Below are 27,779 nucleotides of genomic sequence, written 5' to 3'. Positions count from 1 at the left end.
TGGATCTTATAACATAAAACCAAGTTATTACAATGATAATATATGGAAATAACCCGTTAAGATACAGATGTAGTGCGTAATTATTTTCCATCGTTTTTTCACGGAAACGTACGAACGTGTCTTGCTATTTCTATCAGTTTTGGTACTAAGAGTACTGAGGTTGACTGAAGTAGCATGACAAATACGAACGTTTCCGAGAAAATACGATGGAAAACAATTATGCTCTACATCTGTAAGAGTACGGTTGCTTATAGAGTTCGATTACTATGGGCCCCCTTGGCCGATGGCAGAGGTATGTAGACTGAAAAAAAACTCATTAATTACGTGTTGGAGGTATTTATTTAGAAAGTATTTATTCTTGTATCAAAATAGATAAAGTAATAGCCTATAAAATATACTTATATAAAAAGTTGTTATTTTTAACCGACTTCAAAAAATGAGGATATTATTAAGCGATGTACAGTTAGTGTCAAATATATTGTAGCAGCCATAGTGGCCAAATAGTTCGTCACACCGTACTAAATATATGGTGTAACGAACTATTTTACCACTTTTGCAGCTATATAATAGGGTCATTGCGTCAGTTCACCGTCCAGTGCCTGTTTCCGTCCACGTAAGCGGCGTAGTTGCTACAAAGAATTGCGTATCATTTGAATATACAGGTATATAATCAAATTATACGCAAATCTGTAGCAACTACGCCAAGTGGACGGAAACAGGCACTAGACGGTAAACTAACGCAATAACCCTATATTTAATGCCGACTGATGTACACATAACACTTTATCGCACCCTGATAGTATTTAGAACTTCAATCAACCCAGCGTTGACTTTCAACATGGCTAACTTCGTCTCCACCATAGTGAAATCGCTTAGCTCCATCTGTAGAAAGAAATACACATTAAATATAGTTTGTCAAAGGACTGTCTCAGTTCAATCATATACGTACTTACTATCTTGGTCTTACACTAGTACTAGCACCCAAAAGAAAAGGATGAGTATAGTTTTCCTGGTTCTTACTAACTGACAAATTGGTTTGACCAACTATATACTTTAAAATGTTTAGGATAGGGTGGTATTCCATCTGTCCAATATATTGGTCCAATGTGTATTTTGTCTCACATTTTGCTTATTGTTGATATATCAACCTGAACCTTATTCCAATAGCATAAGGTCTATCTTATAACATAACCTCCTAAGGTCCAGCCATACAAATGAAAAACCTAAAATTTGAACCTATAGTGCACGGAATAGAGTTGATTTTTATTTGTTAGAAAATTTAACGATACAAAATAAATGCAACTCTGTTCCAATTGAATATGGTTTAAATTTTATCGAAATAATTTAATTTTTTAATTTAATTTAATTTAATAACTTTTTTTTTTTAATTTAATTTTTTGTGTAATTAAATATGTGTACAAAACGCGAGAGTTTAAAGTGTTAAATTTTATCGAATTGAAGAAGTTACTATAGATAGGACCTTGGGCCTTAAGAGGATATGATATCCTATGATTGACTCACCCCGTCTGGCGGGTCCTTGTCTCTTGGCGGAAACCTGCCGTACATGCGCTCGCAGATGGCGCAGAGGCCGCACCAAGTGCGGTACTTCAGCGTGTTGACGTCTGGCTGTTGAAATAACATCATTTAGGGCCACTCGTACCGTTCACTAACCCGGGGTTAACTCAAACCGTTAACCCAGTGTCAAATTGTACTGGTAAGTGGTAACCATGGTAACTCCAGGTTTAACGGGTTAACCCCGGGTTAGTGAATGGTGCAAGTGGCCCTTAAAGTTCCATAAAATCATCTCGTTCGGTTATCTCCCTCTCCCCCTTGCCACCTGTGTCTATAGAGTACTATCTTTTGCCCGCAACTTAGTCTGCGTGGAATTAGTGACAGCAGCTAAAGTAGGTATAGCGCCTGGATAATGCTAATAGCAATCATTCAATTCGCGCATTGCTTACTTCAATTATTAGGCAATTCGTTAACTCTTTCAATTCCACCTCCCTTTTGCACTCTTCAAGGATGATTTCCGACATAAAAACTATCCTATGTCCTACCCCGGGACTCAAACTATCTCTATACCAAATTTCAACTAAATCGATTCAGCGGCATAAGCGTGAAGAGGTAACCGACAGACACACTTTCGCCTTTATAATATTACTAGCTTTTGCTCGCGACTTCGTCTGCGTGGAATGAGTACCAGCAGCTAGAACAAGTACAGCGCCTGGATAAAATCTAATAGCAATTCGAGCATAATGCTTAATTGTTTACACCAATTAACAGGCACTTCATAAATTTTCTCATTTCCACCCACCTTTTCACCCTCTTTAGGGACGACTTCTGACATAAAAACTATCCTATGTCCTTCCCCGGGACTTAAACTATCTCTATGCCAAATTTAAAATAAATCCGTTCAGCGGTTTAAGCGTGAAGAGGTAACAGACAGACAGACAGACTTCCTTTTGTAATATTAGTATGGATAATTATATATATAGTATGGATTGTTCCTTTGAGGATCAGAACGAGTTTGTAGTGCAGAAACAAAGAATAGGTACCAACCTCATCACTATCCTTGGAGGCCCTTCGTTCCCTATGTCCCTCGAGGGTGAGTTTGATCTCGTCTGGGATATCTTCTTCTTCGTACCCCGGCCACTGCATTATGGAGCGGAACTGTTCCACTTGCGCTGTGTTGAGGATGCCGCCCATCATGAGCGCGAGGCCTGCTTCAATGTCCTGGAAATTTAAAGAAGCTGATGGCACAGTAAAATGATCAAATCCGAGATTAGAAAAGTATAAATCAACGGTTCGGAGTATCATACAACAACATGTTATAGTGTCAGAAAAAAACCGCCCAAGTGCGAGTAGGACTCGCGCACGAAGGGTTCCGTACCATTACGCAAAAAAATCACGTTTGTTGTATTATGGAAGTCCCACTTAAATATTTATTTTATTGTTTTTGTATTTGTTGTTATAGCGGCAACAGTAATACATCACCTGTGAAAATTTCAAATGCCTATCACGGATCATGAGATACAGCCAGGTGACAGACAGACGGACAGCGGAGTCTTAGTAATATAGGGTCCCGTTTTTACCCTTTGGGTACGGAACCCTAAAAAAGTTGGTCTTGCTCCGGGTTCTCCAAAGTGTTTGACCGGAGTCGAGTACCACAGCCACATGGCCTTCAAATCTCCCACTTTCTTTTCACAAGCCCGATCGTACCACTTTTCGACTCTATCATCTGATTGATAGAGTCGAAAAGTGGTAGACCACTTTCTTAGCTGACCGTACCCGACGGTAGTATCTTGGAACCCGCGGGTCTTGCTAATCACCTGCTAAGGTATTTACTTAACGTTACGTAGGTTCGGTTTAAGTCAATAAAAATTCACTTGTACAGTCACCACGCGGGATTGTTATGCCATTTAGGGTTCTTGCTAAATTGGAAATTCTATATTCTATATTTTAACTTTGATTAAACCGGCTTTTTCGAGTTTTTCGATTTTACAGTTTTATATAGGTACATAGTTTAATTATTTTGATGAACAACAAGCACTTCAGAGTTTACTATTATATTTAGACAATACAGTACATTATAAGTTACGCACTAATTGTAGAAATAAACAGCTTACTATTTAATTTCCCTAGTTTAAGTTATAGTAGTAACGCTTATTGATCTCTAGTTTAAAATGTTTATTGGATTAATTATAACAAAAGTCAATCAGGCGGCATTTACCATGTACAGTTTTCTTCTTCTTTGACGTATCATCATGAGATCATGACTGAGAGACGTGATGACTGTGGACACGTTCACCAGTATCTATTTGCCCACTTTTGCAGATAAATAGGCTGCTTAATAACAGCTCCTTAAAGTTGAGGCTTCTATCCAGGATGCTTCGGAGATATTTAGGAAGGAAGTTGTGGTGGAGAACATTGCCCCTGAATTTACCTCTCAGCTCCTTAACTGTTTTGAATGATTCACGCATATTTTCACTAGACTTATATCGACCGTGACCCCCAGGTTACCCGTGAACAAGATGCATGTAACTGCGTCGAAATATCGGGAGCTCGAAAACAATGCAAAAGGTAATCACGGTCCATATCCCGGTCGATATAAGTCTCAGCTCCTTGTTGGCCAGCAGTTTGTTGCACAGGTGAAAGCAGGACACCTCGGTCTTGGAAGTTCTGGGGCACAAACGCCACCGAGAGAAATAATCATCATTAGATCATTAGATGATAATATCTATTAAGATATTAGGACCTGAGTCCTTTTCCAGGGTATTTTGTCCCATTTTCAAGCTGTCTTGTTGTGTCACAAGGGTCAGGTCATCACCATAAGCAAACACCCGCGAGGTGCTATTAGGCGGGATACGACTCAATCATCGGTATTTTCAGACCTATGATAACTAAGCCTGGGCGGTGTTGAGAATGTGGGAAATCTGCTAGCACGTACCGCTCGGCGGCCCCTGGGGTACCTTCTATTGCTTTTGTTGTGAAGACTAGGTCCAGGTTGTGGTCACTTCTCCATCGAGCTCATTTGAACGTTCTTTTGCCTTTGTTAGAAACGTCTATTTAAAAAAGTGTTGTTCCTAATATCTGCTTATAGTCCATGATCGCCTCCCCGCTGGCATCAGATTTCCTATATCCCCAGCTGGTATGGTAGCTATTCAAGTCTCAAATGTAAAGGGATGGATGTTCCAAGTAAGGAAGGCGTACAGTAGGGCAGCAGCTACGTGGAGGCTTATATATGTTGCATATCCTCGTTTCGCCGATTTGAATAATCGTGGTGGCGATGTTGTTGCCATCGATGTTATTTGAAATCACGTTGACCAGGGCAATAAGAGAAGACTGGGCGTATGTTGTAGTTCTATATTGTTAATGGTGTAATGATTAATGCAGCTACCAAATCAAATCCCGGTATTTTACCTCGTTTAGCGAGTTGGGCATCATCGGCGGTGTGTTTCCAGAAGGAGGACTGTGTCAACACCATTGTCATGTAATATTTTGCTTAGGCATTCCGTTTTAGAATTGCTTTAAAAGCTTTATTGATGGAATTTGATGGTCTTGACCTATACGATAAAGGTAATATTAAAGAATTGATCTTAAAAATACTTGCTTATATTACAAATTAATACGTAAACTCGAAATCACCGAAAAAACCGGAAACCCGGTTTTGCTGTTTCACAAAAACCGAAAAACCGGTTTTCTAAAATATGTACGGTTTTGTGACCCCTACTTGGCGCCTAGGCAGACATACTTTACCTGTATTGGCATCCTATAGCTCTCGGGTCTAAACCTCCTGAGCACCGTCAGGTACAACAACTGCTTTGACTTTTTCAGGGTTACGAAACGCGCCGCATACTGCATTGGAGTTATGTCTGAAACGTAATAGGGGGCGCTAGGTTAACAATAATATCGACAAACTTAGAGAAAGAGTAGCAAATAAAGATCTAACACTTTAAACTCTCGCGTTTTGTACACATATTTAATTACACGAACGGGTCTACCGCGATATGATTTCATTGTTTTTACCTTAAAATAAGTATCTGGGAGACCGAGCTTTGCTCGAAAAACATATAAAAACTCTAAAATGCGCGTTTTCTCAGAGATAAGACCTAGCTAGATCAATTTATCGTCCCTGAAAATATAGCAAATTTCATCGAAATCGTTAGAGTCGTTTCCGAGATCCCCGAACCCGAAATATATGTATAAATAAATATATGTACATATATATATATAAACAAATATACAAGAACTGCTCGTTTAAAGGTATTAGATTCCGACGTTTCAGCTGAGTTGCACCAGCTGTGGTCACAGAAAGACTGACGTCCCAGAAAAATGTCAATGGAGATGTAAACAACACTGGTGCAACTCAGCAGCTGAAACGTCGGAATTTAAGGTCAAAACAATGAAATCATATCGCGGTAGACCCGTTCGTGTAATTAAATAAAGATCTGACGAGAGAAACTCCTAGGCATATGCAGCCTGTCGCCCGCAGGCTGACAAAGACCACGTTCAGCTATTGGAGTAGTGTCTACATCTGCTCGAGTTCTACAAGATACGTTATCTAACTCACTCTCCTGCACATTAGAGTCGATGGCAGCGAGAACTGCTCGCTCTGCCGGGAGAAGACCCTCGGAATGTGAAGCTAGGCACCCAGGTTGACGGCGCGGACTTTCAGGTTTAGGAATATATCGTTTGCGACCACGGTTCTAACAGTATACCTAACAGATTTGTCTGACTCACTCTCCAGCTCATTAGAGTCGATGGGCAGCGAGAACTGCGCGCTCTGCCGGGAGAAGACCCTCGGAATGTAAAGCCAATCGCCCAGGCTGACTGCACGGACCTTCAGGTTTCGGAGTATAGCGTTTGCAACTACCCTCTCACTCACTCTCTAGCTCATTAGAGTCGATGGGCAGCGAAAACTGCGCGCTCTGCCGGGAGAAGACCCTCGGAATGTGAAGCCAGTCGCCCAGACTAGCGACGGGGACCTTCAGCTCTCGGAGCAGGGTCTGCATCTCCTGCCCTGGCGGCCGCTCTGGCCGGGTGCGTAGGGCTTCCTCTAGGACGTAGCGACGCTGGAAATCAAGCGTTTTAGTAATATTTTTACGTTTAAATCTCAGAAGTTAGCAGTGGCGTAGCTAGGCGTGGGCGAAGTGGGCCGTCATCCACGGCCTCGTGCCCCAAGGGAGGCCTTGCGCGGCGCGAGGCCCAGTGCCAGGGCACAGTGAAACAAAAGGGCCTCGCAGATACGACTTAGCCCACGGCAAGATTAGTTCACACTACGCCACTGGAAGTCAGTTTTCTTAGCTGTTGTTTATTTATTTAGGGGTCATCCATTAATTACGTCACACGAATTTCTAGGTTTTTTGACCCCTCTCCCCCCCCCCTTGTCACATTTGGTCACATTTGGCAAACCCCTCCCCCCTAGTGTGACGTCACATTTTTTCTACGAAATCGCCAAATCGAATTAAGTAAGTACCTAAGTATTATTAATATTTTATCAAAATATTTTTGACGATATAAATATTAGTAATTTTATAACCCAAAACTGCTTAGGAAAGAAAGTTAAAAGAATAAAAACGATTATCGTTTTAAAAACTTGTTATTTAAATGTACAGCGAATAAAATAATAAAAAAAAAAATCGGTTACTGATGAAGTTAAAGTGACGTCACAAAGTTTGTGTCTCCCCCCTCCCCCATGTCACAATATGTCACATTTTCTTGACCCCCTCCCTCCCCCTAAACATGTGACGTAATTAATGGATGACCCCTTACTTAAAAACATTGGGACAACAGGGATTGAATGAATACCATAGATATCAAACTCAGTTATTGTACTGAGTGTACTGACTTGTGAAAGGGCCCTTGAGGCCTACTTACAGAAAAAAATATGTGTTTTATAGGGTGCCCTATTGATATTCCGAAAAAAAATACGCCGATTTTTGTTTCGCCGACAACGATTCGCAGACGGGTTGTTTGGCAGAGTAACGATTCGCCGAATCTCGTTACGCATAATAGTCGTTTGCGAGAGTAGTCAATAAGCAGAACATTGATACGCATATTTACTATTCGTAGAATAATCATTTAGTAACTGTCATAATTGCCCGAGAAACCATTGGTCGAAACACAATAGGTCGAATGTTCATTCATTCATTCGTTTTTTTAGCATTAGAAAAAAGGTAAACAATCTTGACGTGTCTTTTAATTGAAAAACTCTTTTTAAAAATAAGTCATGGCAAACATGTAACATTCACGAATCTAATACGATCATTTATATTCTTCTGCTTTCATAAGTAATACTTAGTTACTGATTTTTAAAAAGCGTTTTTCAATTAAAAGACATGTCAACGTCGCTTACCTTCTCTCTAGTGTCCGACCGAAGGTTCGGTTTCGGTTTCGGTTTCGGCCAGTTTCGGCCAAAAAAACATGTTTCGGCTGTAGTTTCGGTTTCGGCCAAAAAACGGCCGAACCTTTCGGCCGGGCCGAAACTTACGAAATGGTACTTCGGAGTAAGACCAAAAGTTGGGGAATAAGTAGGACAACAATAGTAATAACCTACATATACTGATTCATGTATAGGTACAGAAATTAATTGATTTATTATTATAAAACACAATTCCATTATGAGGGCGCCACTGGACGGTCGACTCAGTCTTAAGAGGCTGTCAATACCTATAACGCGCACACTGTCTAATTTTATCGGAGTGAATGAGATAGCACTGTCGGACGTAGCCGTTGGCCGAGTATCAGCTCGGCCCGAGTCGAACGATGTCTTTTTCGCTCTTATTCATTTCCTATCTACCTCTAATGGCAAATTTTAAGCGAGGCTAAAGGCTACGAACAAGTAGTGCCGCAAAGTTGATTTTCTGTACAGTTAATATTTTGCGAGGCTGAAAAGCTGACTATTGTTTCAAATGAAAAAAAAAACCCTTAAAAGTGTCCCCAGTACAATTTTTCATACGAATGCACGACCTTAGCCTAATTTTTTAGTCTTTACCTCAATTTACCATTGGTTTGTATTCCACATGTCCTCTACTTCAGCTTAGCCTTGGGCCTCCCTGCGCCATGCTCGGCCTGCGGTCTCGCTTTTTAATACAATGGACATTGGTTAGAGTCTGTGCTCAACTACTTATCCTGAAGCCTGAAGCACGGCTTTGACTTCGCATGAAAGTTCGCCTCACTGGGGCACTTCGGACTTTTAGGCCCAGGTGAAGATCGGTACGCGGCCTTGCGATCATCATCATTCACTTGCCCATTCATTTGCGGTCGGCGCATTATGTTTTTTTCGTCCATACCTCTCTCTCGCCCGTCATCTCATCATTCACTTGCGTTCGTTTCATATCATCTCTCACACAGTCCATCCACCTTTTTCTCGGTTTTCCACTCCCGCTACTTCCCTTGCGATATTGCTAACAAAAAAATTCCCGCTCGCTGCGCTCGCGTTTTTGGTTGGTTTTTTGGTTGACTCTATATCTAATCTACATGTTAGCTTGACTGATGAGTTAGACCAAGAAAATTCTGCAATGATTTTGATAGCATACGTAATGCTACTCGTGCAAATGTTATTAATACGTCATAATTTCATAGAAGTTTTGACGTTTAAAATAACATTTGCACTGCGTGTGTTATCAAAATCATTGCAGAATTATCTTGGTCTAACTCCAGTAATTTTCTTAAAAAACTGCTTAATTCATATCAATTTCAAGGACATTGGGTGTTGACAGCCCCATAATATTTGTGTAAAAGCGGTTTTATGACATTTTTTCAACGATATTAGCAAGTCTACAAAAGTTTCGGTTTCGGTTTCGGCCGAAACTAGAGCCAAAGCCGAACATTCGGTTTCGGTTTCGGTCGGACACTACTTCTCTCTAATGCTAAAAAAAAATTATAAAATAAGCTGAGATTTCAATTATTGATGAAGTGCACCTGATGATGATGATTGTTGATGATAATGATGATGATTTTTTTAAAGTAGTATGTTTAGCGATTACTCCAGCACCCATGGTCCGATTTGAGTTATTCTTTTTTTGTTTGAAAATTTTCCATGAGGAATTGACGGAACCCCTAAATTTTTAAAGGCATTATTGTGATTTCGGTATTTTCTAAAGTAACTCAAGCATTTCCTCCTGAAATCCACCAATTTCATGAAGTACAACTGTAGCCTTACCACGAGTTTGACACTACATATTCGCTAACTTCTTCGTAACTTTATATACATATACTTAACGCATTTACTTAAAAAATGATAATATTTTATTTCATTATTTTGTTTCGAAAATAACGACTTATATGTAAAATGTGAAACGTTATTCGACTAAACATAGCTTAAACGAAACGATTACTCAGCTGCCAAATGGAAATCGTCCAATAATAGTTCTGCGAATTTACACAGAAGCAAACTGAACGGTATGTGAACCAAGAGTCTACGTAACGTTAGTTGACCAGAAGTTACATTGACAAATAAATGACTCTGCGAAACGATGTTCGGCGAATCGTTGTCGGCGAATCGATGATCTGCTAAAAGTTTATCGGAGAATCATTAGGTACCCGTTTTATAGCCTAGTCATTTACTTATCTACTTTCCAGTGGAGATAGTTCCATACAAAGAGTATATAGTAAGTATATTCGGTATAGTTCAATATCTAAGAAGGTGGCTGTCTTCTTAGCTGTAGCTCTTAGAGCATTTAATAACTGGAGTCGCCTTTAAGAGCTTATACCCCTCTGCCGAAAAACTTGCACAATTGTGCAAACTTTTGTATGGACTGACATGGCTATTTGTACGTTACGTACAAAACATGTAGAAATAGACGTATACGATTTGACGTCCTCTCCCCCGCAAAAATCGGCAGACTGTTTCGTACAGAAAATGACAGCCATGATGTCTCTAGTTACTAAATGCTTAGCTTGATCAATGGCAACACGATATGGGGTTGTAAAAATAATAATTACCTTAGCATCAAACTCAGTTTCAATGGCCTCTTCATCCACCTCCCTGTGTAGATACTTCAATATGTCATCATCTAAGAAGGAGTCTGTCTTCTTAGTTGTAGTCTGTTTGATGACCGGTAGAACTATGACGTCATCGTCGACCGGAGCTATGGAGCCGCGGGAGCTGGGGTTTTGGGAGTCTGTGCCGATGCCAGCGATCTGGATAATTAAAAATGAAGATTTAATTTTGTCTAACAGACGTAGATAACAAGTAATGTACCTACCCAGTTCTTACCACCTTGACATTTTTCTGTTTGGCCCTTTGCTTTGGCTGCTATTTAACTGATCACCAGATTTAGTAAAATATAATACCAAAAAAATCTATTTTACCACCCTAAAATCATGAATGATCACCAAAATTATAACACCATTTTAATGTGAAATGATTACCAATTTTATTACATTTTACTATCCCTTTAAAGTAAATGACACCAAACTAATCATTATTAACCCAAAAATAGTCAATGATTACCAAATTTCAAACCCCATTTTAATGTGAAATGATAATCAAATTTTTACATCTTGCTATCCTATTAAAGAAAATGACACCAAAATAATTATTGTAAACCCAAAAATAGTAAATGACCACCAAAATTTGAACTCCATTTTAATGTAAAATGATAACCAAATTTTTAAATCTTGCTATCCTATTAAAGCAAATGGCTCCAAAATAATCATTGTAAACGCAAAAATAGTAAATGTTCACAAGAATTGTAACCACATTTTAATTAAAAATGTGCAAACATTTAATATATCGTTATCCTATTAAATTAATTAATCCACTTCGTCACCTTTTTCTAGTAGCATTTTATTTCTGTATCAGTCGCAGTTCTAACCTAACCTAACCCACTTTTCTAGTAGCATTTTGTTTCTGTAAGGGTCGCAGTTCAAACCTAACCTAACCCACTTTTCTAGTAGCATTTCGTTTCTGTATGGGTCGCAGTTTAAACCTAACCTAACCCACTTTTCTACATAGTAGCATTTCTTTTCTGTAAGGGTCGCAGTTCAAACCTAACCTAACCCACTTTTCTAGTAGCGTTTCGTATCTGTATGGGTAGCAGTTGAAACTTAACCTAACCTACTTTTCTAGTACCATTTCGTTTCTGTAAGGGTCGCGGTGCTAACCTAACCTAACCCACTTAACTGATAGCAGTTTAACTTACTTTTCTAGTAGCATAACGAAATGCTACTAGAAAAGTAGATTAGGTTAGGTAGGTATGCGGTGCGGGCTACGGGGGGTTGAGCGGGAGGGGCTAGTAATTTTGGCATCAGTTTACTTTATTTGGTAATATGTATAAATTTTGTGGTAATCATAGTGGTTTATTTAGGTGAAAATATCGCATTAATTTGGTCTTCAAGATTTGGTGATCATTAATGATTTTTGGTGATCATTCAATATATTTGGTATTTGAATACAATTTGAAGTGCAGTCGTAATTAAAGTGGTGGTACTTTTGTATTTTTAGGCCTTATTTTTTTGGTGTTCAGTAATTTTTTTTGGTAAGCATGATTTTTTTATTTAGGGTACCAAAGTATTTTTTGGTGGTCATTATATTTGTAGCCCTTTGCTTTGGGCAATAAAGATTCATTCTCAGCAGTAGGAAGCAGTCAATGTGGCTGAAAATGCCTAGGAGAGACGACGACGACGAAGAGTTTAAAATACATAACCAACACCTGATCCGGTTCGAAGGACCATGTTTGTTGAAAACGTTGCATCCTCCGTTTTGAATTCTGGAATGGGTTGACTCATTACAATACGGAAGTTGAATCTTAGTTTTCTTTCTATGTAGATCATACCCCATGTTCTTAGTCAACAAATAATTCACTCGTATGAAAAGAGGCCAAGATAAAAAAAATAAGGGCTGGAGGCACCAACAGCATCCGATCGATAGATGTTAACACGCGATGCAGTTTGTTGGAATTGTAGGCAACTGCATCTAACTGTGACCCTAAAGAAAATAAAAACATAACTGATACCACAGAATAAATAATAGTACTAGGTACAGAAGACTCACTCTCTAACAAAACGCGTCTGTTACGATCAGGACAGATATGGCCGCTAGGTGGCGATAGCGCCACGCGCGGCTTATGGTATGGCTAGCCACCAAAATTGGTGTGGAACGGATGTACTTGCAGCTAGCTACCTGTAGCAAAGCGACGAAATCGCGGAGTGAGCCACGCCTGCTGATACTTTATTTGTCTAGTTGCTAAACAAGGTATAATATAAATTCACTTGTGTTTCCGGATCCTGCTGCGATTGCGCGGCGAGACCTGCGGACGTGAGGCGGTCGCTACCGGTGGGCCTCTTACGGTGCTTCTTGCCACGCCTGCGGATCTCGCCGTCTGAAAACAAACAAATAACATCATCGCTGGTTACCTATACGTCACAGAACGTGTCTTGCTATTTCAGTCAGTCTCGGTACAACGTTGTACATCATTGCACTCTTAAGTTGTCTGAAGTAGCATGACAAATACGAACGTTTCCGAGAAAATACGATGGAAAACAATTATGCACTACATCTGTAGGTACTTATTTAATTTGACCAAATGACCAGTTGATCATCACTGGGCTCATTTAGACGATGCGAGTTTCATTAAATGCGATTTTGATCGGTTGGTTGAATTGGATGTAACTAAAATCACATGCGAGTTAGCGCGCCGTCTAAATCAGCCCTTAAGGAAAATGTCGTGGGATATCTCCACTAAATGTCAATAAGGATTATTAGTGTCGCCTCTACGTTGCGTTTAAGTTATTGAACTTCGAAAAGGCATACAGGAGAAGGTTGCAACGGGGAAAGTGGTAAAATGAAAAGAAGTATTGAATAATTTTACGGTTTAGACTCACTTGTAGTAAGTCACTCGCGCTACATGTTTCGGAGAGCCTAGGTCTCCTTTCTCAAGCACTAACAGTGCGAGCAGCGTTCACGGGGGCGTGAGGGGACGGACGTAGGCTCGCACTGTTAGTGCTCGGACCTAGGCTCTCCGAAACATGTCGCGCGAGTGACTTAATACAAGTGAGTCTAAACCGCAAAAATATTCAATGTTAGTATGTCTCCCAACAGTTTAAATTCGATGAAAAGAACTATTACCTCCAGAGCCATCTAGCGTGCCTCTAACAGTTTCGCTTCCGTCATTGGTGTCTTTCTCCGACTTGGACCGGTGTGACGCTGGTGGTGCGTCAGCTTTATTCTTGCTCTTGATGACCTTTCCCAGCTTTAGGGCTTTCAACTGATTCTGGAAATACGAAAATAGATCAATCAACAACAACACAACAACAAACAACAAGAACAATAACAACAAGAGATCAAAATTGGATATTTCTTTCAGTGCTTATTTTGTGTCCCGTGCAAGCGAAAGATTCTATAATAGATTCACGAGCGTAGCGATTGAATCTAATTTAGAATCTTGAGCGTAGGAAGGACTCAAAAGCACATGAGATGTAAATAACTTTGAAGCAGTGGTCGGAAACTAACTCATACCTGGACGAAAACTAGCTCATAGGTGGACGGAAACTAAAATAACACTACTTTTGCAAATTATATTTTTTATAAAATAAACCGTGAATATTTTTAAGGTCCATCAGTAATATTAACCTAAATTAGACAATATGAGCAATACAAACAAATATAACACATTTAAGTATAGTACTTTAAGATTTTTTTTGCATTTCAAAGTTGGCACCTCCTATAAGTGGACGGTATCTGACACAACACAACTACCCTACAATTTTTCACCTCAGAAGTGAGAACATATTAGACAACCTTAGATGTTAACACGCGATGCAGAACCTGAATAATGTAGGTACCTTTTTCATCACTTATTCACTCACGTTTTCTTAAGATATTCTAACAATTAAATTTAAATACCGCAATCAAACGGAAATACAAATAACGAACATCAATGGGGTTGGCCGGTGGAAGTTTTTAGCAGATGGCGCCATCATAGCTTGCCCCGTCAATCCCTAGAATTGTGTCAAATTTTTGTTTTTTTAATACCCTGGATGCCAGCTCTTTAAGCCAAATCTCATAGAAAAAGGGGCAAGCTATGATGGCGCCATCTAGGCAAACCTTTGACAGTTGACAACCCCAAAAAACTTTGTAAGTCCGAATTGCCGATACTACTTTTGTCATAGTATATTGTTATAAAGTAAAATTATTTATTTTGCGTGATAATCTGTATATTTTTTATGTTCATTATTTTAATTGTACAATGAAATCAGTAAAATATAGTGCTTTTTATCAAACTTTAAAGTTTATTTTCATTATTTAATTATTAAGAATTTATACTCGTACGTGTTTTCGAACGATGCGTTCTGACCAGTTCTGACGTTTTTCGGGGGTCTATTATAAACCAGCAACAGTGGGGAGACACTCCTGACTTCGGTCGAACTCGGCTCCGCTCGGCTCAGCATTGCTCCGAGCAATTATTAGGGTTGGCACCACTTGACTTCCTTTTGCGTGCACGACCACAGATAAGATAATCACTCGAATTTTGACAACCCTAAATAGCCGAGAGGGATAGTGCCATATATTAGAAAGGGATAGCATGATTCGACCCTGAACCGCTGTCAAACTTCGGGTTTGTAGGAAGTGTCCTTTCGTTGAATGTCGTTAGATATTTTGTTTTTTCTAACGACGTGAAAGGGACAGAGAGAATAGAAACTCCAGATCTAGCAAATGCGACGCGAGTGCGCACGTGTAGATGGTCAAGCAGATCTTGTCAGTAGAAAAAGGCGCGAAATTCAAATTTTCTATGAGACAATATCCCTTCGCGCCTAAATTTTTCAAATTTGCCGCCTTTTTCTACTGACAAGATCTGCTTAACCAACTATATATTGCGCGTTTCCTGCGAGCCTTGCGCAAAAGGCGGCGCAATCTAAAGCAAACATGCGTGCGCAACTGGGCATTCTAGTCGCAATTTTATGAACACAAAACTGCTAGACTATCGTCATTACCTCAAGTTTCTTAAAGAACTCGTCACTATCATGATTCAAAGGTTTCTCTTTCTTCACCTTCTTAGGCAACAACACACTCGGTAGCTTCATCCTTTTCCTCTGCCCAGTGGCGCCCCAAGCGGTCATAGACAGAACTATATTGGACGCGATTCTCTTCCTACTCTTAGGAGCATAATTTATGACTATCCTTGTCAAATGCAATAGGTTACAGTCACAAGATGATGGGGTCAAAGAAGGGAGTAATGGTCTTCGTTTTACGCGCCTCTGCTTGACTGTGTACAAATTATCACCGGTTATAAAGAAACTCTTTTCCTTTTTACTTGACTGTGTGACTGCAAGACTTGGCTTCTGATTTTTCTCTTTAGGTTTTTCCTTTCTTAAAGGTAGCAATTTTGTTTTAGATATTAGAAAAGGCAACATCTTTATAGGCGTAAGAAGAGGCTATAGTTGGACTGTTTTACTGTGTGGTTGGAAGCAAAGTGATTAGAAAAGAGACGGTATTGATTATACTCGTAGGTACCTTCTTATCAGCTAAATACGCTAAAGTACGCTCTAGTAATTTTTGAAGAGGATGGAAAATAACCTACACATTTACGTCAATTTATTAATAGTTGTGTTAGTTTAACACCCGCGTATGTACCTATTCACCTTGTTTGTAAACACGTGGCATTGACATTTATAAAAGTGCCTGAACTATCTATTCTTGATGACTTTTATATCTATCTAATCCTTTTTTAACCGACTTCAATTTCATAGAAGGAGGAGGTTCTGTATTCGGTTGTGGCTATTTTTTTTTTTTTTTTTTTTTCTATGTACGTTCACCGATTACTCCGACATCCGTAGTCCGATTTGAGTAATTCTTTTTTTGTTTGAAAGGAGCTACCTCCGAGTTGGTCCCATTTTAATTTGGTTCTGTTCTGATGATGGGATCCATGAGGAATTGAGGGAACTCCTCAATTTTTAAAGGCACATGCATGGTGTTTTGGGCGTTTTCTTAAGCAACTCGAGCATTTTCTCCCGAAAACCACCAATTTGATGAAGTAGACCTGATGATGATGATTATTTTGATGATAATGATGATGATTTCTTTAAATGTAAGTATGTTCAGCGATTACTCCGGCACCTGTGATCCGATTTGAGTAATTCTTTTTTTGTTTGGAAGAAGTTACCTCCAAGGTGTTTCCGTATTATTTTTGGTTCTGGTCTGATGATGGAATCCATGAGGAATTGAGGGAACTCCTCAATTTTTAAAGGCACGTGTTAAGTGATTTCGGGGTTTTCTAAAGTAACTCGAGCATTTGCTTCCGAAAACCACCAATTTGATGTACTGCAACTGTAGCCTTACCACGAGTTTGACATTGACACATTCGCTAACGTCTTATGCATCTAAATGTAACTTTTTATGCATCTCGCTCACACTAAGGTTAGTACGAGCGAGATGCATAGGAAGCAAGTTACAAACATGCTAGCGAATATATCAATGTCAAACTCGTGGTAAGCTGGTAAGGCTACTGATCTGGGATTAGGGTTAGGAGTTAAGGGGTCAGGGATTAAGGGGTCGGGGAATGGCGGTTGAAGGGTTGCTGGTTCAGGATCGAGGGGTTCCTGGATCAGGGGTTGATGTGCTGTGAGGTTGAGTGATCGGGGGGCTGAGGGATTGGGTCAGTGGCGGGGCGGGCGGATGGATTTAGTTGACAGGAATTATAATTTCCTAGACGGACTCGAGAAAATTTCTGGTTCAGGGTCGAGGGGTTCCTGGATCAGGGGTTGATGCGCTGTGAGGTTGAGTGATCGGGGCGTTGAGGGATTGGGTCAGTGGCGGGGCGGAGGATGGATTTAGTGTAGTACTGACAGGAATTATAATTTCCCAGACGGACTCGAGAAAATTCCTGATTACATATTTATTAAAGAAATAGGTACACGAATTTAGTGTTAAACATGATCTTGTTTTTCATTCATGCGTCGCGCTCTTAACAATGCGTTAAAACTAAAAATGGAAAAATAAAAACTTTTTACAAAAAAAAGCAAACCGACTTCAAAAAGGATGAAATAAAATATTATCCTTTTTGAAGTCTATGCGTTACCAACTGATATGTTTGAAGTCGGTGCCAAGCCAAGTAGTAACAATACCAGTCAAAAATAATCAGCTTTATGGCTATAAATCCCATTAGAACTGTACTAATAACTATTACAAATGTGTAAGTAATTCTGTCTGCCTCTTTGTCGCCTTTTCATGGCTAAACAACTGAACCGCTTTAGGTGAAATTTGGCAAGAAGGTAAATTTCTTGAATTGTTTTATATTTTGAAATGTAGTCCTCTGGATAAGGGACGGGAAATTACTCAGTCCCAATCTCACACTTGCGTGCTATAGACTGTTCGAGCATTAGTAAGAAATGCTCTTTAAAAAATACGACGGAAAAAAAATGCATTGGATTTCCACTAATGTGCCGACAAACATGGTACAGACTGCGCCAAGAAGGTTTGATCGTGTGTTCTGAGGTGTGTTCTTAGATACAATCGACGTCAAAGATATGTTTACACTTTTGCACCTTACACCTTTGTTATAAGGCGAAAAGTGTAAACAAATTTTTAACGTCGACTGTACCTACAGAAAGTATGTTCATTGTCGTCGTGTAAGGCAATCCAACGTAGGTACATCCTTATCGAATCGCACCAAAATCATGGTATGCTTCAAAATTTGGCTTGGCACCGACTTCAAACATATCAGTTGGTAACGCATAGACTTCAAAAAGGATAATATTTTATTTCATCCTTTTTGAAGTCGGTTTGCTTTTTTTTGTAAAAAGTTTTTATATTGGTTTCCTGCTGTTAGGGCATTACGCAACTGGCCCTATGATGAACTTGGAAATTAGGTATTTCTTGGGATGGTTCACAGAGCAAATGGCTGGTAAGCCAGCGAGTTGGGTTCAGTGATAAAGTAATAACTTGTATTTTTAACCGACTTCAATTTCATAGAAGGAGGAGGTTCTGTATTCGGTTGTGGCTATTTTTTTTCTTTTTTTTTTCTATGTACGTTCACCGATTACTCTGACATCCGTTGTCCGATTTGAGTAATTATTTTTTTGTTTGAAAGGAGCTACCTCCGAGTTGGTCCCATTTTAATTTGGTTCTGTTCTGATGATGGGATCCATGAGGAATTGAGGGAACTCCTCAATTTTTAAAGGCACATGCATGGTGTTTTGGGCGTTTTCTTAAGCAACTCGAGCATTTTCTCCCGAAAACCACCAATTTGATGAAGTAGACCTTATGATGATGATTATTTTGATGATAATGATGATGATTTCTTTAAATGTTAAGTATGTTCAGCGATTACTCCGGCACCTGTGATCCGATTTGAGTAATTATTTTTTTGTTTGGAAGAAGTTACCTCCAAGGTGTTTCCGTATTATATTTGGTTCTGGTCTGATGATGGAATCCATGAGGAATTGAGGGAACTCCTCAATGTTTAAAGGCACGTGTTAAGTGATTTCGGGGTTTTCTAAAGTAACTCGAGCATTTGCTTCCGAAAACCACCAATTTGATGTACTGCAACTGTAGCCTTACCACGAGTTTGACATTGACATATTCGCTAACGTGTTATGCATCTAAATGTAACTTTTTATGCATCTCGCTCACACTAAGGTTAGTACGAGCGAGATGCATAGGAAGTAAGTTACACACATGCTAGCGAATATATCAATGTCAAACTCGTGGTAAGGCTACTGATCGGGGATTAGGGTTAGGAGTTAAGGGGTCAGGGATTAAGGGGTCGGGGAATGGCGGTTGAAGGGTTGCTGGTTCAGGATCGAGGGGTTCCATGATCAGGGGTTGTTGTGCTGTGAGGTTGAGTGATCGGGGGGCTGAGGAATTGGGTTAGTGGCGGGGCGGGCGGATGGATTTAGTTGACAGGAATTATAATTTCCCAGACGGACTCGAGAAAATTCCTGATTACATATTTACTAAAGTAATAGGTACACGAATTTAGTGTTAAACATGATCTTGTTTTTCATTCATGCGTCGTGCTCTTAACAATGCGTTAAAACTAAAAATGGTAAAATAAAAACTTTTTACAAAACAAATGAAACCGACTTCAAAAAGGATGAAATAAAATATTATCCTTTTTTATGTCTATGCGTTACCAACTCATATGTTTGAAGTCGGTGCCAGGCCAAGTAGTAACAATACCAGTCAAAAATAATCAGCTTTATGGCTATAAATCCCATTAGAACTGTACTAAATTAAAGAATTCTGTCTGCCTCTTTGTCGCCTTTTCATGGCTAAACAACTGAACCGCTGTAGGTGAAATTTGGCAAGAAAGTAAATTCCTTGAATATTTTATATTTTGAAATGTAGTCCTCTGGATAAGGGACGGGAAATAACTCAGTCCCAATCCCACACTTGCGTGCTATAGACTGTTCGAGCATTAGTAAGAAATGCTCTTTAAAAAATACGTTGCAAAAAAATGCATTTATATTTACACTAATGTGCCGACAAACATGGTACGGACTGCGCCAAGAAGGTTTGATCGTGTGTTCTGAGGTGTGTTCTTAGGTCCAGTCGAGGTCAATGATATGTTTACACTTTTGCACCTTACTCCTTTGTAATAAGGCAAACGAAACGAAAAGTGTAAACATATTTTTAACGTCGACTGTACATACAGAAAGTACGTTCATTGTCGTCGTGTAAGGCAATCCAACGTAAGTAAATCCTTATCGAATCGCACCAAAGTCAATGCTTCAAAATTTGGCTTGGCACCGACTTCAAACATATGAGTTGGTAACGCATAGACATAAAAAAGGATAATATTTTATTTCATCCTTTTTGAAGTCGGTTTCATTTTTTTTTGTAAAAAGTTTTTATATTCTCAGCACTTGAACGACGTTCATCATATCGACGTTAATGTCCGGAAATCTTTTTTACAAATCTGTGTTGTGACAGATGCGCTGCTTGGTCGCTCTACCAAAATGTTTACCCTTAGGTAAGGCTACCTGTGAGCGCGACTAAGAGCATCGCTCTCGGTGTCCTTAATGGACGGCCCCGGCTTGGACAGCAAAAGAGGCGAAGCTAGGCGGTAGTTGCTCACACTGGCCCTTGATGAGGCGTCTGTGAGCGGAGCGCCCTCCGAAAGCCTCAGGGATGGCAGCAAGCGGGCACTCTTGCAGCCTGCTATCATCTCTGAAGTGGTATAGCTACCTCTCTCTGGGTTCCTTGGGGTAATCCCCAAGCGCGCGGAGCGCGGCCAATCGTGTCATGAAATACGACTTATGTACCTTCAATCTTGAATTTGTACCTTTTTATTTTCCCGACTTGTATCGCTCTCCTTAATGACTGGCGCCCGCTTGGACAGCACAAGTGGTGACGCCAGCGGAGGCAGCTGCTCGCACTGCCCTTTGATGAGGCGGCTGTGAGCGCCTTCTGAAAGACTCAGCGATGGCAGCGAGCGGTCGTTGGTGGCGCTGGTTCCGTGGCCTGCTGTCATGTCGGAGGTTGTGTAGCCGTGGTAGTATAATGTTTCCTATAAGAAATAATGAAGTTGTTAGCCTGTTACACGACAAAATCGCTCGTGCCTCCTTTAGTTCATTACGAGGAGATGAATCTAATATGAGTTTTAATAAAATAGTGATTTTTCTGTGTACAACGATTATCGAAGTGCTATATCAGCAGTACCTAACGTAAATAATATGTCTCAGTACTGGACACCGTCCGAATAGACCACCTTCAATATTTTATTTCCAAGCAATAAATGTGACAAACGTCCTCAATCGGCAAAGGTAGATCTTAATACCATTGTAATAAAGTTTAATATTCAATAGTACCTGGCTGTGGCTTCTTCTTAGGTCTAGAACAATGGTGGTTCTGTGGTGCGGCTGGTCGGGGGTAAGGCATCTTCGGGAGCCTCTGGACTTGCCGCTGGCGAGGGTCGGAGCGGGCGTTAGTGGTCGTGAGTCTGTTTCAGTATATCTGGAATCAATAGAATAGATTAGAATATAGTTCAATTCGTAGACACAACGGAGACAATTTACATATAAGAAACACGTTAGAAGGAATTAAAGTGTTACGAAATAGATCTCATTCAGCATGTTGCCGGCGACTTCCAATCTTCCGATAAGACCGATAGATTTTTTTACATTACGACGGTGGCAATCTAGCATACGGCCCGTCTGGTAGAAAGCCGTTGCCGTAACCTTTTATGGTCGCAGGCGCAGGCATCAGGAAGGATGTTATAGTTAGTTTTTTTTAGCATTAGAAATAAGGTAAACAATCTTGATGTGTCTTTTAATTGAAAAACACATTTTAAAAATAAGTTAGGAAATATGTAACAATTATGAATCTAATATGATCATTTATATTCTTTTGCTTTCGTAAGTACTAGTTCCTGATTTTTAAAAAGCGTTTTTCAATTAAAAGACATGTTAAGATCGCTTACCTTCTTGCAAGTTCTTTCTAATGCTAAATAAAAACTTTTACAAAAAAAAGAAAACCGACTTCAAAAAGGATAAAATAAAATATAATCCGTTTTTAAGTATATGCGTTACTAACTGATATGTTTGAAGTCGGTGCCAAGCCAAATTTGAAGCATACAGTGATTTTAGGGCGATCCGATAACAATGTTTGCCATAACAAGGATTGCCTTACACGACAGCAATTATCATACTTTCTGTAGATACCTAAGAACCCACTGTCAATCCACCTTGGCGCAGTCCGTACCATGTTTGTCGGTACTAGTATAAAACCAATGCGATTGCTGATATGTTTTTTAAAGAGCAATTTTTACTATTTTTCGAACTGTCCATAGTACTCAGGCGTGGGATTGGGACTGAGTTATTTCCCGCCTCTTATCCAGAGAACTTGATTTCAAAATATAAAACAATTCAAGAACCATCTACAGGGCTTTAACTTTTTACCTGCATGGCAAATTTCACCAGTTTACATGGCAGTTGTTTAGCTGAAAAGGTGACAAAGAGACAGACAGAATTACTTTCACTATTATAATACCTATTAGTACAGTTGTAATGTGATTTATAGACATAATAAAGCTGATTATTTTTGACCGGTATTGTTACTATTTGTCTTGGCACCGACTTCAAACATATCAGTTAGTAACGCATATACTTAAAAACGGATTATATTTTATTTTATCCTTTTTGAAGTCGGTTTTCTTTTTTTTTGTAAAAGTTTTTATTTTTCCATTTTTAATTGTAAGGCATTGTTAACAGCTTATGAGTGACGCGTGACGCATGAATGAAAATAATAATGATGCGTATCACTAAATTCGTAATCATTCCTGTCACTACAGTGCACAAACACAAAATCCATCCTCCGCCCCGCCACTGACCCAATCCCTCAACCCCCAGATCACTCAACCTCACAGCACATCAACCCCTGATCACGGAACCCCTCGACCCTGAAGCCTGAACCACCAACCCTTCAACCGCCATTTCCCGACTCCTCAGAAGCCTTACCATAAGTCTGACACTGACATATTAGCTTAGCGTTTGCGTAACTTACTTTCTATGCGTCTCGCTCGTACTGGCATCCTATTAGTGCGAGCGAGATGTATAGAAAGTAAGTTATGAAGACGATAGCGAAGATGTAGTGTCAAACTCGTGGTAAGGCTACAGTTGTACTTCATCAAATGGGTTATTAACGGGAGGAAATGTTTGAGTTACTATAAAAAACAACGATGTCGCCATACTCGTACCTTTAAAAATTGAGGAGTTCCCTCATTTCCTTATGAATTCCGTCACCAGATTATAACCAACAATATTATGGGAACACCTTGGAGGTAACTTCGTTCAAACAAAAAAATAATTATTCAAATCGGACCACGGGTTCCGGAGTAATCTACACTTATAAAATCATCATCATAACCAGTAGGTACTTAAATTATACGTCCTTTTCTGAATTAGCTACCTCATTGTACTTAGTCTCGTCGGAAAACCTAATGAGTACCTAAAGGTTTTCGTCTCATCACCAGCACAGACGCTGTCATTTTCGCTAAATATCTACAATTTAAAATTACTTGGAATCTCTCTCTGTTTTGAAGTAGGACTAAAAATACCCAGTACTAACACTAAGGGGCTATTCACAAATTACGTCATTTCAAATTAGGGGGGGGGGGGGGGGTCTGGACATAGGATGACGGTAGCATGAAGTAGGAGGAAATGGGGTCATTTGAAGCATGATTTTTGGATGATTATAGGGGGGTCAAAAATCGACAAAAATCGATGACGTAATTTATGGACAGCCCCTAAGGTAGAAACGTTCCTGAGGCTCTATGACTTACCTTCTAAACATGTCCTCTGTAACGATGTCATGAGGAGTCCGGATCTTATCTTTATCCGGGCCATTCAAATCTTGAATCTTGGTCAGGTCCTCACCGAAACAATGTGTTTTACCCTCCAATAGCTGTAAACAGACGATACATAAATGTTGTGGTGGCTTGTGCCAGGTCAACGTTACCATCTACGTGGAAATATTTCTATACCCGGGAATTCCGTTATTTTTTCCCGGGTTGTGAATGTCTCAAATTCCTGTCTTGGGTAACCGGGAACGAAACCTTAGTAAGGTAGTAGGTAGTACAAACTCGGATGCTTGCATTGCACAGCACAGAGCATTATTGCGAGGACGATTCCTACGCGACTTTAGCACTGTAGGAGCTCTACATCTAAGACTAAAATGTCCTTCTTCACTTACCCAATAGTCTTTTCTTTTGCATTTTCACAAACTCCTTGGCATCAGGTATGCCGGTGGTTGCACAGCGCGGAGCAGCCGTGTGAGAAGGCGTTGTAGAGCCCCGCGTACGGCCGAAGCATGACCCGTGGTCTAGAAGATAAAGACAGTCGGTTCTACACTTACCCAGGAGTCTTTAGCTCGCCTCACAAACTCCTTGGCTTCGGTATCAGCCGGGTGGTTATGGTTACACAGCACGGAGCAGCCGTGCGAGAAGGGGTTGTAGAGCACCGCGTATGGCCGAAGCATCATCTGTGGTCTAGAAACTCTAGAAGTCTAGAAGATAAAGACAGTTGGCTCTACACTTACCCAGGAGTCTTTAGCTCGCCTCACAAACTCCTTGGCTTCGGTATCAGCCGGGTGGTTGCACAGCACCGAGCAGCCGTGCGAGAATGGGTTGTAGAGCCCCGCATACGGCCGAAGCATGAACGGCGCCGGCGTCACTGAGCATTTTAGCTCTACTGGACTCTGGAAGGCAATAACATATTATGAACATTAGCGGTTGCCCTCTAGGCTGGATATTTAGACGCCAATGTTTTTTAGACCATGACCATGTGCCTGTCACGTTTGCTGAATCAATGATTTACTTAAGAAATCGATCCTTAGCGACTTTGTTATGATAATTAAGTTGTAATTACTACACCTTATAAAACAAAGTCCCCCACCGCGTCTGTCTGTTTGTTTGCGATAAACTCAAAAACTACAGAACGGACTTTCATGCGGTTTTCACATAATCAATAGAGTGATTCTTGAGGAAGGTTTAGGTGTAGTATAATTTGTTAACCCGTGCGAAGCCGGGGCGGGTCGCTAGTAAGACATAAAGCATAAAGGCTAAGATTTCACCACAAAACGCTACTATGACAAGGCCGACAAGGCACTAAAATATTAACTAGTCGGTCGATATTAAAATTCAGTTTCATTACGTAATTCAAGTTTAGGTAAATACTTACCTAGTAACATTTATATAGTAGCGATAGCGGTACAGCCTGAAATTCGGGAATCAGCTGCAAATGGTGTTAAAGGTATGAAAATCGGCACGATTAATCTATAGGCCATTTGAATCAATTTGACCCGTAGCACCAAAAAAAATAAATAAACGGAAAGGAGTTATGACGTCATCTTTTTTTTGTATGGAAAATAAAAAAAAATGTTTAGAAACCCATCGTGTGTGGTATTAAATGAAAAGGCATTTTGAGCCGGTTCTAAATATATATCACATTATTATATTTCCGTCACTTGCATTCAATTAAAATAAAAATAATTTTCAAAACATACCAAGTTTGGGCTCCTCCAGATACGAAACCGTTGCATTATTTTTTGTAAAATATACCTCAAGTAATACCCAATATCCTCATATCTAACCCCAAGAAATTAATTTCGAAAATAGGAGCCCCGCGACAGCGGGGCTCCATCGACATCGCTAACGTAAAGATAAAACGACGAAAATGATGTAGGCATTTTGCGTTCTGGACCGTTCGCGATGTAGACTAAAAGTGATATAGGCAAAATATTGCACTAGTCATTTTGCGTTCTAGACCGTCTGCGAATAACCCAATCTTTGGCACTGTCATAACCTCAAATTATAACTATGAAATTATGAATAATTCAGAAACCAAGCATTTCCGCGGGGGGAAAGTTGGAGGGGGGGTTTTCCCAACTCCCCCCTCCCACCCCTCTCCTTCCCACCTTTCTATTAAGGCGACTTATTTTAAGATTTTTACCCACTCAAAACCATATAATACCAACCTGCTGTGTATTTCTAGAAGCTTCTGTAGACTTCTGCGGCACAGATGGCTGCAACCCAGTGTTGCTCAACAGCCCCATTTCTTCATGTCAATGAAGCAGGTACATCTGAGCTTACTATACATATATTATTATACTCTTTGATCTGAGCTCTGTCTAAATTTGTATACTTACCTACCAAACTCCAATATCGATCTAACACTAGGTATCCCTTAGTTACGTGAAAGTTTTCTAAAACCATAGAGAAATATAAGTAAACCAAGAGCGGTAACTCCATATATCAGTTTTCTTATCAAAACGTATGTATGTACCTATTTCGTAGTCGACATCTATCAATTAAGTAGTGGATCAGTAGGTACCGATACTTGACAAGTGAAAACTTCTTTAGCGGCGCTGTGCACTTTTTGTGATGGGGAAAAAAATTTAAACTCGCGAGAGGTCACGTGACCGTAAGATTCGTAAGGCGTAAGACGGACACGTGACCTGATCGAAAAACTGTTACAATGTCATTGAGTTTTCACTTCTGCCGGCACTCCCGGAGTGCAACCCGTTGTTTTTTTTTTTAAATTGTCTCATTAGAAATGAAATAATAAACCAGAGAACGAAAAAGAACGTAATAATACCGGTATTTTTTGTATGAAGAAAAAACAGGTTCCGAGCCTTGTGGCCTATTTTATAAAGCTACAAGTTACAATTTACAAGCGGAAGTCTCGTTCTAACACATAGGGTTAGAAAGAGACTTCCGCTTGTAAATTGTAACTTGTAGCTTTATAAAATAGGCCACTGGTCGCTACACTCGCTACTACTGATACAACCTAATATTACAAGCAGAAGGAGTTGAAAATAGAGTTCCGGTTAATCCGGTTATAATATTAGCTGAAAATTGTTGACCATTCGTTCGTCACGACATCTATATTGTCAAATAGCAGTATATAATATAGATTCCGCTACTTGACGCTAGATGTCGACTACGAAATAACTCGCGTTTTGGTAAGAAAACTGATGTAGGTATGGAGTTACCACTCTTTGTTTACTTATATTCCTTTATGCTAAAACATACTTTTTAAATTATTGTGACAGTTGATAGCTGTCACATATAGTATGAAGATGTAGTTTATTTGTAAGTACCTAGTTCACATTTTTCCCACCTCATGCGTTGGCGTGGTTGTCATAGCTTGCACTGCTCCCTCGTCGTATATTTACATAATAGAAAAACCGGACAAGTGCGAGTCGGACTCGCCCACCGAGGGTTCCGTACAGCGGAGTCTTAGTAATAGGGTCCCGTTTTACCCTTTGGGTACGGAACCCTAAAAAACTAAAATTAAATAAGGCACCCAGTACCACCTAACTTTCAACATTCTAAAAAAACGTGGCTTGACAAAACATTGAAGAAATAGATGTTACACTGACAGAAATAGTTTTAAATTCATTATTCCAATATGAGTTCTATACCTAACGTAATAAGGTTCAGTTATGATTGCTCAAGAGACCAATCGGTCGATGGCGTGATAGTTTCAGCCATTAAAATAAAATTTATGGTGATGGCAAAATGCACAGCATTTTATGATCCAGGTCTACTTGATTAACGACGATCGTGAATGTGAGACCATGTGCATTTATGAGCAGATACGATTACGGAGTAGGTATTTAGTGCCTAGTACTTAAGATTGGACCATAAAATCTAATTACTACTGAATTGATAAAGCGACAATGTTCTCACGATTTTTTCTTGTTTAGAATAGATAGTTTCAGCCAAGGTTCTGACATGAGAAACAATTGAATATGATTTTATTTTCTTTAGACTGGTACCTCAGGGTAATTACAGCGTAGATTTTTATGGGCAGACATAACTGTTATTAAGATT

The 27,779-nt window shown here is 39.8% G+C and overlaps 1 protein-coding gene across 2 annotated transcripts; it reads right to left on the bottom strand.

The window, feature by feature from the left end:
• Positions 1-335: 335 nt before the first annotated feature.
• Positions 336-26,097, bottom strand: LOC134796175 (uncharacterized). Of its 2 annotated transcripts, XM_063768157.1 has the most exons (13): positions 25,919-26,097; positions 24,482-24,640; positions 23,727-23,848; positions 21,256-21,400; positions 20,730-20,954; positions 13,574-13,718; positions 12,718-12,827; positions 10,447-10,644; positions 6,386-6,572; positions 5,257-5,372; positions 2,560-2,733; positions 1,522-1,626; positions 336-882 (listed from the first exon to the last, which is right to left on the bottom strand). In XM_063768157.1, exons 1-13 carry the CDS (start codon positions 25,994-25,996, stop codon positions 784-786), a joined length of 1,863 nt encoding a protein of 620 aa, XP_063624227.1. In that variant the 5' UTR covers positions 25,997-26,097; the 3' UTR covers positions 336-783. The 2 variants fall into 2 exon arrangements, with proteins under 2 accessions (XP_063624227.1, XP_063624228.1); XM_063768158.1 differs by lacking the exons at positions 20,730-20,954; positions 21,256-21,400; positions 23,727-23,848; positions 24,482-24,640; positions 25,919-26,097 and adding an exon at positions 15,439-15,942.
• Between the last annotated feature and the right edge of the window lie 1,682 nt (positions 26,098-27,779).

The sequence above is a fragment of the Cydia splendana genome, chromosome 13 (assembly GCF_910591565.1).
Source record: "Cydia splendana chromosome 13, ilCydSple1.2, whole genome shotgun sequence".
NCBI lineage: Eukaryota > Metazoa > Arthropoda > Insecta > Lepidoptera > Tortricidae > Cydia > Cydia splendana.
This window is presented reverse-complemented; position numbering and strand designations above follow the sequence as displayed.

Excerpts from the sequence above, each read along its gene's own strand:
- LOC134796175 (XM_063768157.1), bottom strand. The coding sequence starts at position 25,996 with ATGGGGCTGTTGAGCAACACTGGGTTGCAGCCATCTGTGCCGCAGAAG. Across the intron at positions 23,849-24,481 it reads GGCGAGCTAAAGACTCCTGG|CTATTGGAGGGTAAAACACA; the intron begins GTAAGTGTAGAG and ends GTCTGTTTACAG. Across the intron at positions 883-1,521 it reads ACAAGGACCCGCCAGACGGG|ATGGAGCTAAGCGATTTCAC; the intron begins GTGAGTCAATCA and ends TTCTTTCTACAG.